The 15,801-nt window shown below is 47.0% G+C and overlaps 1 protein-coding gene across 1 annotated transcript; it reads left to right on the top strand.

Moving 5' to 3' along the window:
• Positions 1–8,626: 8,626 nt before the first annotated feature.
• crip1 (cysteine-rich protein 1) lies at positions 8,627–14,652 on the top strand. The gene is made up of 5 exons (XM_062469406.1): positions 8,627–8,787; positions 13,184–13,278; positions 13,650–13,707; positions 14,274–14,325; positions 14,496–14,652. Exons 1-4 carry the CDS (start codon positions 8,748–8,750, stop codon positions 14,312–14,314), a joined length of 234 nt encoding a protein of 77 aa, XP_062325390.1. The 5' UTR covers positions 8,627–8,747; the 3' UTR covers positions 14,315–14,325; positions 14,496–14,652.
• The last annotated feature ends 1,149 nt before the right edge of the window (positions 14,653–15,801 follow it).

The raw sequence follows: 15,801 nt of genomic DNA, 5'->3' as shown, positions 1-15,801 counted from the left end.
CCGAGTTTGAAACCAACCATGAGACTTTCAAAAGAAAATCACTGTGCTCTGTTAAAAGTGGTGGACGGGCTTTTTACACAGAGGGTTTCTGTGGTGGAGGTTTCTGGGCCTGGTCCACGTGGGCCATGCAGCATGTGTGTGTGATTTCTCCTCTTCACGGTCCGCCAGTGAGTTCTCCCTCACGGAGAATTTCTAATCCCTAATCAAAACCAAATAATCCTGGTTCTCCAGAGGCTGCCTTGCCTGCCAGGGAGGAAGCGTGCATTACTAAGACCGACGGGAAGTCGAGTTTGGGAGGGAGTTCTGGATACGAAGGAAGGACCTCCACAGCTGACTGATCCCTGAAGGCATGGTTCGCACAATCACAACAAAACGCCTTTCAGACTATCAAAACTCCAGCCTCTGATACATGAGTCTGATGTCATCCTTGAATGTATGAGTTTTCGTTACCATGGCGGCATGACCTGAGATACACAAGTATCTGTCTTCCCCAGAGAGTGTGGTACAGAAATATGGCCAACCTTACGGCCAACCTGATGTGTCTCCACCACAGCCAGGAGAGTCAAATCCTCCAAATGGGCGCGAAAATGATTAAATGAACTGACCTTTCGTTGCTATGGCCAAAGCAGGGATACAGTCTATTTTGTGAAAGCCTTCTTTGCCCAGACCAGAGCCTTTACATGGTGAGAATTAACTACCGACTAAAGACTTAGTGCTTGGCGTGTTATGACTTGAAGCCTGCCAAATCCACAGTGAGGTGAGACCCATTCAGTTCTTAAAAATGACAAATGGGTCTCCAACTAGGTACTATAATAGTTCTCTGTTTGTATGTGTTCCGACGAATATATGTATAGCCAGGATACAGTATATAGTCAGAGTTCTACCAGTGGTATATCTTCCCCAGGTCTTGGTATAGACCCAAACACCACATTAAATAAAACAGCATGTGCTTGCATCACAGCCACACATCCTGATTCTGAACAGATAGCTTTACATTTGCAGGCTTTTGCTGCCCAGTAGGAGACCTAGAACAATCAAGATAGTGTTAGAAGGGGTGCATCGACCAAAATGGGGTCAACATACATGTGACAGCCCTCAGCCTGAGTTTGATGCATGTCGAGGTCTTTGGGTTTCTGGAGAAAAGCGAACCTTTCGTTTCCGTGCTCATGTGTGTGACATGTCTGGGGCCAGGGAGGGGAGAGGGGATTTATTGACTGTATGAAGCATAATTCACACAGACCATGGAACAAAGGCAGGATTGTACTTTTAGATATGAGGTGGAGGAAGCAGACTTTAAAGCCAGCAGACAGACTCATTCAGATGTTCTAGCCTGTGTTGTAAATGATTAAGTTCTTCTGTTGCATCATTCATCACAGTCAACAAAGTCATGTAATATAGATGCTACTAACAGGCAGGACGAGGGTAAATATCAACACAGCTGGCTCTGATGATACTTATCCTCACAAATTGGAAGTCATGAAAGGCTGTAATTGATACTGCTCTAGATTAGTAGTAACAGGTATCTCAGAGATGACTGGATGTATGACCTAAAGGGTGTCCCAGCAACCAACACCACGTGTTTTTGAGAATGAGAATTTGAGTCAGGTTAAGTTACAAACCTGCTGACTTCTAAATCAGGACTTCCTCCTTCCTGTTGTGGGTTTCTGACAGGAAGGGCATTTTTTTTTAAATAGAGGCAGGAGTACAGCAGCTAATGTTCTTTAACGCATCACCCCTGTGTCTCCTGAAGGCCTCTTTACAGCACCATGGTGAGGCCGCATGGTGTGCTCAAACACCTCCCTACCTTGACAAGGCCTTGTGGTGTTCTAGAACACCTTTCTAACATGATAAGGCAGTGGGCTGTTCTAGAAGCCCCCCACCACACCTCTACAGCTGAGGGTGGACAGGTGATCCTCCTGCCCCAAGCAGGTGTCTGTCAGCACGGTGACCCGCTGTCCTGGTGTGTCTGCAGGGCATCACTTTAGCGTCCACACAGACAGGGTGCACACACACACACACACACACAGACAGACACACGCACACACACACACAGACATACACACGCACACACACAGACAGACACACGCACACACACACACAGACACACGCACACATGCACACACACATCCACACACAACGGAGAGCTCTGTCATCCTGGGGACTGCACACACACACGCGTACCTACATACAAACACACACACCCAGAGCTACTTGAACATCACAGGCCTGAGCCATCACAGGTGAAAGATTAGTCCTCTGTCTCACTCAGGTAACACATTCTAGACAAGCCTTGCAGGGAAGTTGGCTACAGTGCAATAAATAAGGATGGACAGCCAATTCTGGGGGTATAAATGTGACAACTCTGTGAGAGAGCAGGGCGGGGTGAGGCCAGGGCAGGGCGGGGCCAGGGCAGGGCGGGGCCAGGGCAGGGCGGGGCCAGGGCAGGGCGGGGCCAGGGCAGGGCGGGGCCAGGGCAGGGCGGGGCCAGGGCAGGGCGGGGCCAGGGCTCAATGCTACAGTGCTCACACCCGACCTTGATGACATACAGATGCTCCTGGATGAGCTCCTCTTCTGAACCACGCCTGGCCTTCTAAAACTGATACGCCGCTCTGAGGAAATGATGTCACAGAAAGTCTGACGGAAGTAATAACCCTTATCCCGATAGACTCTCGTCTTTCTATGCTGATGAAGTCCCACACAGCTGTCACATGACATGACACATCAAAGATAAATAGAAAAGACAAAACTTCCAAAATGACTTTCCTTTCTTCTTCAGTTTCACCTTGTTGAGGAGATTGTTTAAGGCTGATAAGAGTTTGATAAGCTCTCGTTTCGGTGCTGCTATTTTCCCTTCCCCAGGCAGAACTGGAAGGAAACGGCTGCAGATGATCATCAAACGCGGTCTGCCTTTTCATATCCTGTTTTTAAGAAGCTTCTGGTTGCCATGACACACGACCCAAATCCTGACAAATAATTACCGGTTGCCAAGGAAACGTCGTTTTTATTGTTTATTTGTTTGTCTTTTCTCGTCTTGTTTTTTTTTTTTTACAAATAGTTGTTAGACTGCCAACATTGTGGCTCACTTGAGACTGGTCCTAATGTTTGAGGGTAGTGGAGGCTGTTTGGTTTGGCTAATTTGAATACAGTTCACATGATTCCTTAATGAGGAGCCTCTGTTTTCATCACAGTGGTTGATTAATTGATCAGGCTTCGTTTATTTGAACAAAACATATTTTCATGCCTGTTTGCATACGTGCTCCACAATACATTGAGATGTGAAAGACAGAACTTTTACTTTGTGTCTCTTTGCTGTCCGTCTACCCAGGCATTTTAAGAGTGTGTGTGTGTGCATGCACATGTGACTGCACGTGTGTACTTTGCTATCTATGTGAGTGTGTATATATGGATGTGGATACATGTTCTGTATGTGTAAATGTGTGTGTGTGTGTGTGTGTGTGTGTGTGTGTGTGTGTGTGTGTGTGTGTGTGTGTGTGTGTGTGTGTGTGTGTGTGTGTGTGAATGTACTGTATGTGTAAATGCATGTGTGTGCTGCATGTTTGTTTTGACTGCGAGCCACGTCTTGACACAGATTCAAACCAAACACATCTTGAGCCTGTCTGCTGTCTCCTGCTTCTCACAGAAAGCCTGTGGAATGTGGGAGCTGAGGAGCTCAGCTAACAAAGGAGCAGGATTTAGACAAACTGCACAGAGACAGCATTCACAACCTCATGACAGCGCCTGCACGTGCAACTGTCACCTTTCTCAACCTCGGTGTGGCTTCTCTCCACGAGCAGGGTCACGAGGGGTGAGTTTATCTGGAGATATGCCTGAACCCTGCAATCCAGGCAGGTTCTATCTGGTTTCAGTATAGACGGGTGTGATAGCAGTGAATTACCTCACAACAATTAACGTCAACAACAAATATAACCTCATTAACATGTCAGCAATGCTATCATAATGGCATTAGGACTGTTGAAGAACATGTTTGACAGAGTTCCGTTTGCAGTGTTTCTATGGAAGGTTCCAGAAGGGTGCTTGTGGTAAAGGTGTGTCACATTCTCCACTGTGGTTTCACTCAGATATAAAAAGGTAGATAGCTCATTGGCCACTGCTGTTTGTTGCTGCTCTACATCTGCACATCTGCTATATTTGAGCCCTCAAGATCCGTTAGTAAATATATACAATGTGTACTGAGAAATTGAACATGATACTGGTAATCCTTGGAATATATATTCAGTTACTGGTTATCATGTTCAATTTATCATGTTTATGACAAACCAAATTGAATGAAAATCAGTTCTGAACTAAATGAGTTACAGTAGATGTTTTTAGAGAAGTCTGTATCTCTCAATACACATTGTATTTGCCATATGCACCTTCTGTTTACCCTATACACCTTCCTGCCATAGTAAATTCCTTGTTTGTGCAAACGTACTTGGCAAATAAAGCTGACTCTGATTCAGATTCAGATTCTGTATGTGTTTCCTAGCGGATCTCCAATATGGTAGACACACTGACACACATCAAATCACTAACGCAGTCACTACCTTTCTAGAACTATCGTTAAACTGCTCTAATCACAGCAGGCATTGTGACATCGCAGGTGTCTCTGATGTGGGAAACTACTGATCGCCCTAGCAACCAGATCAAAGCCTGGGTGTGTCTGTGCTTTCTGTTCAGATGAGATCACAGTGGAGGGTTATCTGTGCTGTGTGATGGAATGGTGAGCATCAGGATTACTCAAAGCTTCAGATCATGAACCCATGGATGAACCCATGGATGAACCCATGGATGAACCCATGGATGAACCCATGGATGAACCCATGGATGAACCCATGGATGAACCCATGGATGGCCACTGTCAGTGTGTGTGTGTTTGTGTGTGGTCTTGTTTGACCAGACGTTCGCACAAGTAAAGTAAAATAAGTTGACATTGTGGGGAATTTTTACTTACAACCTTTAGTTTGAGGGGGTTTAGGGTTAGAATTGGTGCTGTGGTTCAAGCTAAAGGTTAGGGTCAGGGGTTGGGGATGACACCATTTTAAATCAGCGTGAATTGTCGGTTCTTACAAAAATAATGTCAAACAAGCCTGTGTGTGTTTGTGTGTGAGCAACAAAAGCATGAGCGTGTGTTTGTGTGTGAGCAACAAAAGCATTTGTGTGTTTGTGTGCATGAATCACATGTTCTTCCTTGTTTGTGACTCACTGTCTTACAGTTTCATAGTAAAAAGATTATGTCTGGTTGGAATGGGAACACTGAGTTCTACAAATTCTTCACTCTCCTGGCTACAAGCCTCATTGGCCCCACACCGGTCTGAAACATGTCTCTCTCCCGCCACTGACTCTCTGTTCCTCCTGCTCACCCTCCCTCCTTCTATCTCTCCCTCCATACCTCCCTCCCTCACTCTCCCTGCCTTTCTCCTTCCCTCCCTCTCGTTGTCTGACAGATTTACAGGAGTGATGACCGACACTACCATGGATTGTTTTGTTTCCATCCCTGATTACCTAATCACGGAGCTAAAGTATGTTAGTGCTGCGCTCTCCTCTGATCCCCCCAGATACACTTCCATCCATCATTTGCAGTAACTACAGTGTTCCCAGTCTCATAAAAGAAACCCCAAATTTCCTGGTTCAAAAGGAGCAGGCAGAGCATGGATATGTAATGGATTCACAGTAATAAATGAACGCTTTCACTAACTGTGAGGGAACAGGGAACTAAGAGTTTTAAATGTCGTCCAGTTTATCAGTTTAGATGTTCTCTCCATTCAGGACAGTGTACATAAGACTTTCTGTTTACACAGAATTATCTTCTTAACTTCTCCTCTCCCTCTCCCTCTCCCTCTCCCTCTCCCTCTCCCCCTCCCTCCCTCCCTCCCTCCCTCCCTCCCTCTCCCTCCCTCCCTCCCTCCCTCCCTCCCTCTCCCTCCCTCCCTCCCTCCCTCCCTCCCTCCCTCTCCCTCCCTCCCTCCCTCCCTCCCTCCCTCCCTCCCTCCTTCCTTCCTTCCTTCCTTCCCTCCCTCCCTCCCTCCCTCCCTCCCTCCCTCCCTCCCTCCCTCCCTCTCCCTCCCTCGCTTGGTGTCTCACCCATCCACTTTCTTATCTCTGTGCCTTCCTCTATCTCTCCTTCCATCTTGTCCTATTGCTTTGTGCCTCAGATGTAATGCTTGTTTTGACCAAGACCCCATGAGGAGCCTTCCTGAGTGAAAGGAGAGGCTGGTGACCAGGGAACGAGGGAGTGTAATCGCAGGCCAGGAGGGAGTGACAAAACATGCGCCAGGCTGGGGTCACAGAGAGGAACGCCTGGAGCCCAGTCAAGACGACCCCCCACTCCCATCACCGAGGGCAGGGAGCTGAAGCAAGACCTCCCCCCACCCCCACCTGGACCTCCAGGGTGGCAGCAGGGAGACCTGGCACAGATTACCCCCCCTGATGAGGCTTCTCCTGCGGGCACTGCTGGCACGCCCACCTGATCCCATCTAACTGCTTCCAGACAGGAAACCACAGAAGAAGAGCTCATCCCAGGAACATCTCCTGAACTGCATCTCATTCTAGAAGACTGGATGCTGAATGTCCCAACACAAACAACCCACAATCTGGGACACACAACCATAACAAGAGCGGCCTTTGATATTCCAGCGGCCGTCATTTCCGACCTTGAAGCCCTTTCCCAACGCTGTGCTTGACATATTTTTCAGGGCAACTCTCTCAACTTTACTCCCAGCTGTAATTCCTGTCTAGTTCAGATGACCAGGTCAGGGACTAAAATAAACGTGCTGCCCTGCTCCTCCCCTCTTCCACCCACCCTCAACAGGCTGGGACCAAAGTCTGGGTTCTGTTCATGAATATTCCACGGCGGTGGGATGGTTCGTTGTTTGGTTGCCATGGTGAGCTCATTAAAGGGATGGTCCGAGACCTTGTTATCGTTTCGAAGTCAGCCAACAGCGTGGGAGCACACAGAGAGAGAAAGAGGCACGCAAGGTGTGTGTGTTTGTGCGTGTATGAGTGTATGCTTAAAGCTCAGTACGTGTTTACACAGTTAACACCCTCAAGCCTACTTAAACACAGACAAATTGTCTTTACCACTTTTCTGTGTCAAACATTCTCAGGTGGGTTATGACATCAGGTTAATCTTTGAACCCCCTGGTTAGGGCGTATAAGTTTGAGAGGGAGCGCCGAGAGAGTGTAAAACTGTCATTTCCTTTCTCAGGTAATGACGGGACCAATACACAACAACCAGAGGGCAGGTCCTTCTGAGCAAGCTATCAAAATATTCCCCGTGCCAAATTGAGACATTTGTGACAACACAGCACTGTGTGTGATCACATCCCAGTTACACTGCCATCGGTAACTAATACACAGAAGCTGGGACAAGGCTGGGTTCGGGCTGGATGCATGGACGCTAGCACGCATGATGTCATCATTCTCAGGGAGATCAAACCTGACCCAAGGGTGAGCCCATAAACCGCCCTACGTCAATGTCACATTCGATAATGCTCCCATATCGAGATAACTTTGCACGGTGTGCAAGGTTTCCTTGAAGCGCTGTGGTGAACAGGAGGGATGATTGACAGACAGATCCCATTTCAAACGTCTGCTTTCAGAGCAGAGCTGAACTGGGCGAGCGCCTATCAGTTTCTCGCTAAAGGGGTGTTCAGACACAGAGATCTAAGACCTTCACTACACATGAAATCCCATTCCTATCAACCATCACAACCTCCTGTTTCCACCACTGTCGCTGGGCACACTGGATGCGATATGAAGCTGCAAACAGGTTTTGAGAAATAAGGTTTGATTCAGGGTACATCTTTTCTTAATGGTATAGGGTCGATGTAGTAATAAATACGGTAGATGTGGTAATAAATTAAATTAAATGTAAAAAATAATAATATATATAAAGTTTTCTGAGGTGGAATTCTGCCATTAGACTGACTGGGGTTAAGGAGCAGATCTGTGTAGGAATGAGGCAGCTGAATTGACAACATTTCTACCGCTTGTGAGTCACAACAACTCATATCCTAGACCAGGCTCGATCAGGCATTCCCTCAGAACTCCCTACAGAAGCTCAATACTTTCTTCTTTTTTGGGGGCTAAACCTTTTTTGACCTGCCCCTGCTGTCTGTTCTCAATGTGGAACACCAGTTCTTGGGAGTAGATTGTGTTTGGCTGAAATCAACACCTGGATGCACAGCATGATGAACTTTGACACTAGGTGTTGCTCCTACATGAAAAGCATGGCCATAAATGATGTGCAAATATTTCTAAGAACCATGCAGTTAAAACAGCCTACCTAATGTCATTATGACTAAATATAGTTCTTTCAATGAACAGTATTGTGATTTAGTTACACAATTATAGCATGTCACTCTTTGACAACTTTTTGGGGACGTTTTAATCGCTTTATTATATTTGAGGGACAAGATCAATATTACATTACCTAGGTTCGGTGCAAATTCAAGGCAACTGCACATCAGAAAAAAATATTTTTGTGGCATACATACACCCTCGCTACATACACGCGCACATTCTCCTACGACGCAAGCGCGCCCACAAAGCCTCTCCCTCCCTATTCAAAAAGAAAAAGTTTCACCGAGCGCAAACTATTTCCTGAGTGGTATAAATACGCGTCCCCGCGCACATCTGGTGTTCAGAACGAGGCGTGGTTGTTAACACACACAGGTAGGCAGCAGTACAAGTTCAGGATACTTTCTCTCTTTCTCTCTTGGAGATCATCACTTAATTTTGCAAAAATGCCCAAGTGCCCAAAATGCGAAAAGGAGGTTTACTTTGGTAAGATTTTTTTAATTCTGTTAATTGACAAATTAATTGTCATGTTGAAATTGTATGTTTATTCGTTTGAGCAAAAATAATAATAATCTCAGTTTATCTGATAAGTCTTTGTTTTTGTTGCTGCAGTAGAGTTCTGCTGGTTCATGCAGTTGTACCGCAACCCTGGGTCAATCTGACGTGGATTTATCCGCTATTTCCTGTTCTGTAAAATGAAAGCATGTCTGAATATTTCACTATGTTTAAGCCGCTATTTAGATCGTTAAAATAGTACAATTTGTCCCTTGTCCCTCACGGTCGGGAAGTCTTAAGTTCATTATTTAGAAGAACAAATATTATTTTGCTCACCAACCTTTACTTTTATATCTTAAGAACATCTTAAGAATTTGGTCGAAAATGATCTCCGTTTTTGAAGTGATGATAGTAGTCAAGCTAGAAATGTTTTGCTCATAGCATCTTGCTCACAGCACTCTATGTTACTATCTCTAGACAAACAATGGCCAGTCAGTCTGATTAGCTGGCAAGCCATACACATCTATACGTTCATCTCAGGATTTGCATGTCAAATTTTACATAAACTAATTTTGCAACGCAGAGGTTATCAGTAGATGATAAGCCAGGGCCAGTGAGGCAAAGCCCTTCCCGACTCACCAGGGCAGGGCACAGTGGAGGCACAGCCTCACTCAACTGTGCCTCCACCAGGTCTACTGCTACTGGCAGGAATAAAGAGCTTCTGTGGTGTTATCTGAAACATCTGAAAAGGATTTTCCCTTCGAGAGGATGCTTTTCTTCTTCTCATGAGCGATGGCCTCCGAGAGACATGAGAAGAAGAACCCAGGGTCTAGTCAGACATGGTTGAGTCATTCTCCAGGGCATTCCATGGAAGCAGGACTGACTCCGGCATCTGGGGAAATGATGGAAGGCCTTTTTTTATGTTGTGCCATGATCCTGATTCATTCACCACGTTCGCCTGAGTTAAGTAGCCGCTTCGTCTCAGGAGGCACAGAGAGGCTCTGTGGAGGGAGCGTTCGGTTCGGACTGTCAGTCAGATGGATCGACCTCTCTGGGAGACGTCTCTTCTCCTTTCCTTTCCGCAGATTAACTTTCCCCTTTGAGCCAAAACAAGCACAGATTTGTTTCAATGGTTTCTCTTTTTTTCTTTCTTTCATGTGGTGGAAAAAACACAGTTTAGAATAGGAATCCTTAGGGCTGGAGAGAAATTGAAACAAAGCTTTGTATTCTCAACCCTGGAGCATGTGTTATCAGTTTTCTCTTCTCAAATGTTCGCTTCACATCATATTTCGAGGTGTCGGTTTGGCTCTGCAGCTGTGCTATGAGCCGTGTTGATGAACATAACTCCAGCTGCAGCTGTCAGGCTCCTAGGCCCTCATCCCCAATCTGGTCTATGCTGGTCCTCTGCTCTCCATGCAGTTGATCTCCTAGCCCCATCCTGATGGCCTGCCCCTCTCCCCCCACTAGTACTGCTAGTTTATGTACCCTTAGTATAGATAGTCCACATATTTAAATTTTAGGTATATGTTTATTGTATGCACCTTCCTGCCAAAGCAAATTCCTTGTCTGTGCAAACTTTCATGGCGAATAAATCCCATTCTGATTCTGATTCTGATTCTGTTTCCTCTGGGATCAGTCTGTGTACTCCTCTTAACTCTTGTTTGTGTTTTTCCATTTTACCCCCTCTTTTTTCTTTTCCATCCTCCTGCTATCTATTTCCATTTTTCCCTCTCGCTCTCTCTCTCTCTCTCTCTCTCTCTCTCTCTCTCCCTCACTCTCTCTCTCTCTCTTGACTAGTCTGACTATTGCTTGGGCCATCAGATGGAAGCAATCATGCTACTGCTGCTGCCGTCCTCTGAGCGATGGAGGGAAAATTCACTCTGTTTCCAGAGAGGGAAACAATAAAATCCACCCTGCCTAGAATTAGCTTCAGGATCACTGGCACATAGAGAGGGAGAGGGGGGGGGGGTAATTGTCAACAATCCTCAGTCTGTGTAGGAAATTACCCAGGAACTACAATTAGATACGAGTGTTTACTGTATCTCAGCAGTACCCAGTTCTCTCTGTGGTTTATCCACAGTTTATCTCGTTTCTCCTTTAAAAATCGCTTTTTGTGCAAAGATTTCTGCAAAGCTCAAATTCCCACGATTGTTTCATGACAGTTAAGCGTTTCTCCTCATCATCTCCTCTCATCTATGACGAGAAAAGTCTGTCCACAAGCATCCATAAAATATCTGGATGTAGAAGGAAGGAAAATGCCTTTGTCTTCACAGGACACAGTTACCCGGTCTTGTGATTAGTGTAGAGACATTGAGAAAGCTCATTGAGTAAATGGTTGAACGTTTCCCCATTTGGGTGTTTTTCCACAGAATCATGTGTGCGTGAGTGTTGGACGCCCTCCACATAGCTACGAAGTCCTCGTCCCGTGATGCAAAGAGCAGATCCGTCTATTCTTTTGTCTCTCACTACCCCTGTCACGCATCGCTTCTCTCCATGGTGCACGAACACACACACAAGAGAAACACACACAGAAACACCCGCACACACACACAGACAGAAACACTCACAAAACCTGAGGCTTGAGTGATGAGGAGTGAAGGCTTTCCTCATTCATCACAACAACCAAACGTATTTGACACAAACTTAAGAGCTTAACCTGTGGAGCTTAACACCATGCTAGTTTGGCCCGGAGGCAGAGGCAGCAGGGAGGCAGGGGGACAGAGAGGCAGAGGCAGCCGAGAGGCAGAGAGGGAGGAGAGAGGCAGGGGCACCAAGAAGGCAGGGAGGCAGGGCCCACTGTTTCTTGCTTGCTGTGACTTGTTATTGGAAGTAAAGTGCAGTCATTAGTGAAGACTTGGCCTGGATTCTGTTCCGCCTTACCCAACCAGAGTCTGCTGGAATACAGTCAAGCCACACCCACTGGCCTGAAACACACAGACACACTGGGCTGAAACACACAGACACACTGGCCTGTAACACACAGACACACTGGGCTGAAACACACAGACACACTGGGCTGAAACACACAGACACACTGGCCTGAAACACGCAGACACACTGGACTGAAACACACAGACACACTGGCCTGAAACACACAGACACACTGTACTGAAACACACAGACACACTGGACTGAAACACACAGACACACTGGGCTGAAACACACAGACACACTGGGCTGAAACACACAGACACACTGGGCTGAAACACACAGCCAAAATATAAATCCAGCAGACATATTCACTTCCATCCTTCTGATGTACACCCACATACAGCATAAGGGCTATAAGGTTATTTAGCCTGTATATCAGCTGTGAGCTCACACTGTTCCGTCATTTCAATGTAAAAACGTTTGTTTAACATCTTCTCTTGCACCAGACTTTAGCGAGCCCCTCATGCACATTTAGACCCTCAGATGGTCATAATGGGATTCTCACAACGTATTTATGGGCAGTGTTAGATAGCCTCAGTGCTCCAAAACCCCAAAACTTTTTCTTCCTCCTATCGCCGTTTCCAGACGGTATTTGCGTGGGAGGAGTGGTTGTCTCAGGGTCGTCCGGCATCGAGTTTCCTGCTCGCCGTTTGGCCGCTCCCTCCCTCGTGACGGCTGTGCTCTGCGGTCCTGAGGAGGTCCTACTCATCCCAAACGGTCGTAAAAACACCCAGAGGCACATGACCACATCTGCCCTCGCTGGTTTTACAACCGTCAACATCGCTGCTCGTTAAAGTCCTTGTCTCCGGGGCCCAACCCAACAGATCAAGACGTTCTTTTATCAGACTTTATGATGCGAGGGGAGGGGGGGTGAGGGAGGGAGAGGGGAGGGGGGATGAGGGAGGGAGAGGGGAGGGAGGATAGGGGAGGGAGGATGAGGGAGGGAGAGGGGAGGGGGGATGAGGGAGGGAGAGGGGAGGGAGGAGAGGGGAGGGAGGATGAGGGAGGGAGGATGAGGGAGGGGAGCCAAGCACCACACCCAGCCAGTCAGACAATGTTCCCACGTCTCCCTCATCTGATGTGATGGAAGAGCACAGATAATGTTCCCCTGGTTCAGACCACACCTGTAGAGCATAGACGTAACACTCTGTCCCTACTCTGGGATCATCTAGTATGGTCTGGTGCTTTGTCAGTGTAATAATAATTATTATTATTATTTGTAATTATTATATAATTTGTAATGTGCCTTTCTTGCACTCAAAGCGCCTCCTTAAATTCTAATCACAGTCTCACAACATAATATAGAATAATAATAGCGTAAACCCAAAATGACTCTATCACGCCCTCTGCAGACTACAGTGCCTTTTGTGTGTGTGTGTGTATTTCAAAGTGTGTGGGTGGAAAGATGAGTGTGACATTGATCATCCAATAATCATGTCTGCCGTTGCCTTGGCAGCGGAGCGGGTGACATCCCTGGGGAAGGACTGGCACAGGCCCTGTCTGAAGTGTGAGAAATGCAGCAAGACACTGGCAGCTGGCTCACATGCACAGGTGAGACCTCACACACACCTCAGACACACCTTACACACACCTCACACACACCTCAGACACACACCTTACACACAGCAGACATCACACCTCAGTACACTCCGAATACACACCTCAATACGCATCGGATACCTCACACACACCTCAATACATATCAGATACACACAAGTAACACACCCCACACACGCAAAGTCCTCACACACACCCCACACGCTCCGCACACACACATTCAGAACATTCTGGTCCGCCTTCATTCTGAAGCCCTGAACCCTTATGAGAAGCGACCTATAAAAGCCCAAACAAACAAAGAGTGACATCATGAGTCAAATGAAGTCATGTGTTGAAGGCTCATGCTGTACTCCTCTTCCCTCCAGCACGAGGGCAAGCCTTACTGTAACAAGCCCTGCTACGCAGCTCTCTTTGGGCCTAAAGGTATGTTGTCACCCTCTGGTTCGCTTGGTAGTCAGTTGATGGTTCAGAGTGCACGTTAATGTCACAGGAGATCCTAATAAACATATTTGTCCTTGTCTCTGGGTCACCTTGTAATATTATAGGATGTCCCCTGACCTCTGTATCCAGGGACAACCAGGGTCCAGGGTGTAGAACATTAACTACAAGACAAAGCTTTACTCACAGTATGGTGCTGTGTTCATATCAGCCCAGCAAAAAAAAACAAAAAAACAGTTTGCTTTCCAAACTGGGTTTGGAGATTTCCTGAACGAGAGGAATTGTTGGAATTCAATGCCAGAGCTGGACAGGGGTCAGGCGTCATGGTGACGGTGTTGTTGTCGGTACATCGGTTCCGTCTGACGGTTCTAGAGCAGCAGGATGCGTTGGGGTTCAGCTGCTCTTTGGTCTCCTTTTGAAACCGAACTCCGGAACATTCTACCAACATAGCGCCCTCTCCTCCTGTCATGTGATGTCATGGTTCTGTCTTTGTGTGTCTCTCACTCGCTCTCTCTCTCTCTCTCTCTCTCTCTCTCTCTCTACTTTCTCAGGATTCGGACATGGTGGAACTGAAAGCCACACATTCAATTAGACCCTAGACAGGTAGGTCTCCCTGCATCAGTTATACACTACGGAGCTCAACCCTGTGACATACGACTGCTAACAGACAAACTGAGAAAACGGACATGCACACGGGAATATAATACATGAAAATATGTTATTAATTTGATTTAATAAAGTCTAACCCATGTCTTCTCTGTTTTCTGGTCCAGTCCTCGTAGAATCGCAGAAGCATGGATGTTCATCGGAAGACGAGAAAGCTGTACAGCATCCATCCCCCCCCCCACCACCACACCTTCGACCCCCCCACCTCCCCCACCCCCACACCCCCCCCCCCAAAACCACAATAAAAAGTTGTTTTTGTGTTAATCCTTTTCTCTTTGCTTGCGTTCTGAGGAACGATGTTGTATATTCCTGCTAGTAGACCAGGAGTGTTAGAATTCCATATCTCCATTCTTGTCCTTGTTCCAGAGTTCCAAGTAAAAACTCCCAGTTTCTCCTCCGCTTATTTCTCCTCATTGGCATCTATAAGGACTCCATTCACACATTGTGTATGTACATACTAGTGCCAGCATTAATGCTAGCTAAATCCCACATGCCTCAGCATGGAAGCTGATCTCATCAGTCATTTAGTCTGTGTGAATCGTGTTTACGGTTTAATGTGTTAACTGCTTGTCCACTGGAGACAACCTAAAAAACTTGCGTGCAAAGTCCACTTTCAACACATCAGTAATACATTTTCATAATTGACCTTCATAATTGACCATGACTTGTCAATGTGTTACACGTTTCTGATTAAAGTTAGATTTTTACAACTGTCTCTGACCCAAGGCACTTAGAGGGCCTAATACGCAAACAGTCACACTTTAATGACTTAATGACATAGTGGAATAAAGCTAATAACATCATCCCATTCTGATGACTATCCAGTTCAAAGAGGATCATGCACATGGTGTAGAGTATGACAACCAGACACATCAGTGTTAGAGACAGCCTTCCACTCCCAGCCTGTCCAGAGAGCAGCTGGCTCCAGGCCTGTGAGGGGGCCAGGCCTGTGAGGGGGCCAGGCCTGTGAGGGGGCCAGGCCTGTGAGGGGGCCAGGCCTGTGAGGGGGCCAGGCCTGGGATCTCTCCCATCACCAGAGCCCTCTTCCTGACCTTGTGGCTTCCGCTGCCCCACCTCATTCTCTGGAGCCACCCTCGGGCCCCAAGGCCAGCAGAACCAACATGCCCCGCACACACACATACTCACATGCTGTGCCCACACTCACACATACTCACATGCTGTGCCCACACATGCACATAGTCACACCCGTGCACATGCACAAACATTCATGCATACGTGCACTCACACACACACACACACACACATCCACTCACACACACACATACATTCACTCACTCACTCACACACACACACACACACACACACACACACACATTGACACACACACAACTGGCAGCCGCAGCCTTCCTTCCTCCCTTCCCTCCGCCGTCACAGGGCCGCCGTTCCCATGGT

This window comes from Osmerus eperlanus, chromosome 9 (assembly GCF_963692335.1).
Source record: "Osmerus eperlanus chromosome 9, fOsmEpe2.1, whole genome shotgun sequence".
NCBI classification, from domain to species: Eukaryota; Metazoa; Chordata; class Actinopteri; order Osmeriformes; family Osmeridae; genus Osmerus; species Osmerus eperlanus.
Note: the sequence above shows the minus strand (reverse complement) of the source record. Positions and strands in the feature narration are given on the sequence as shown.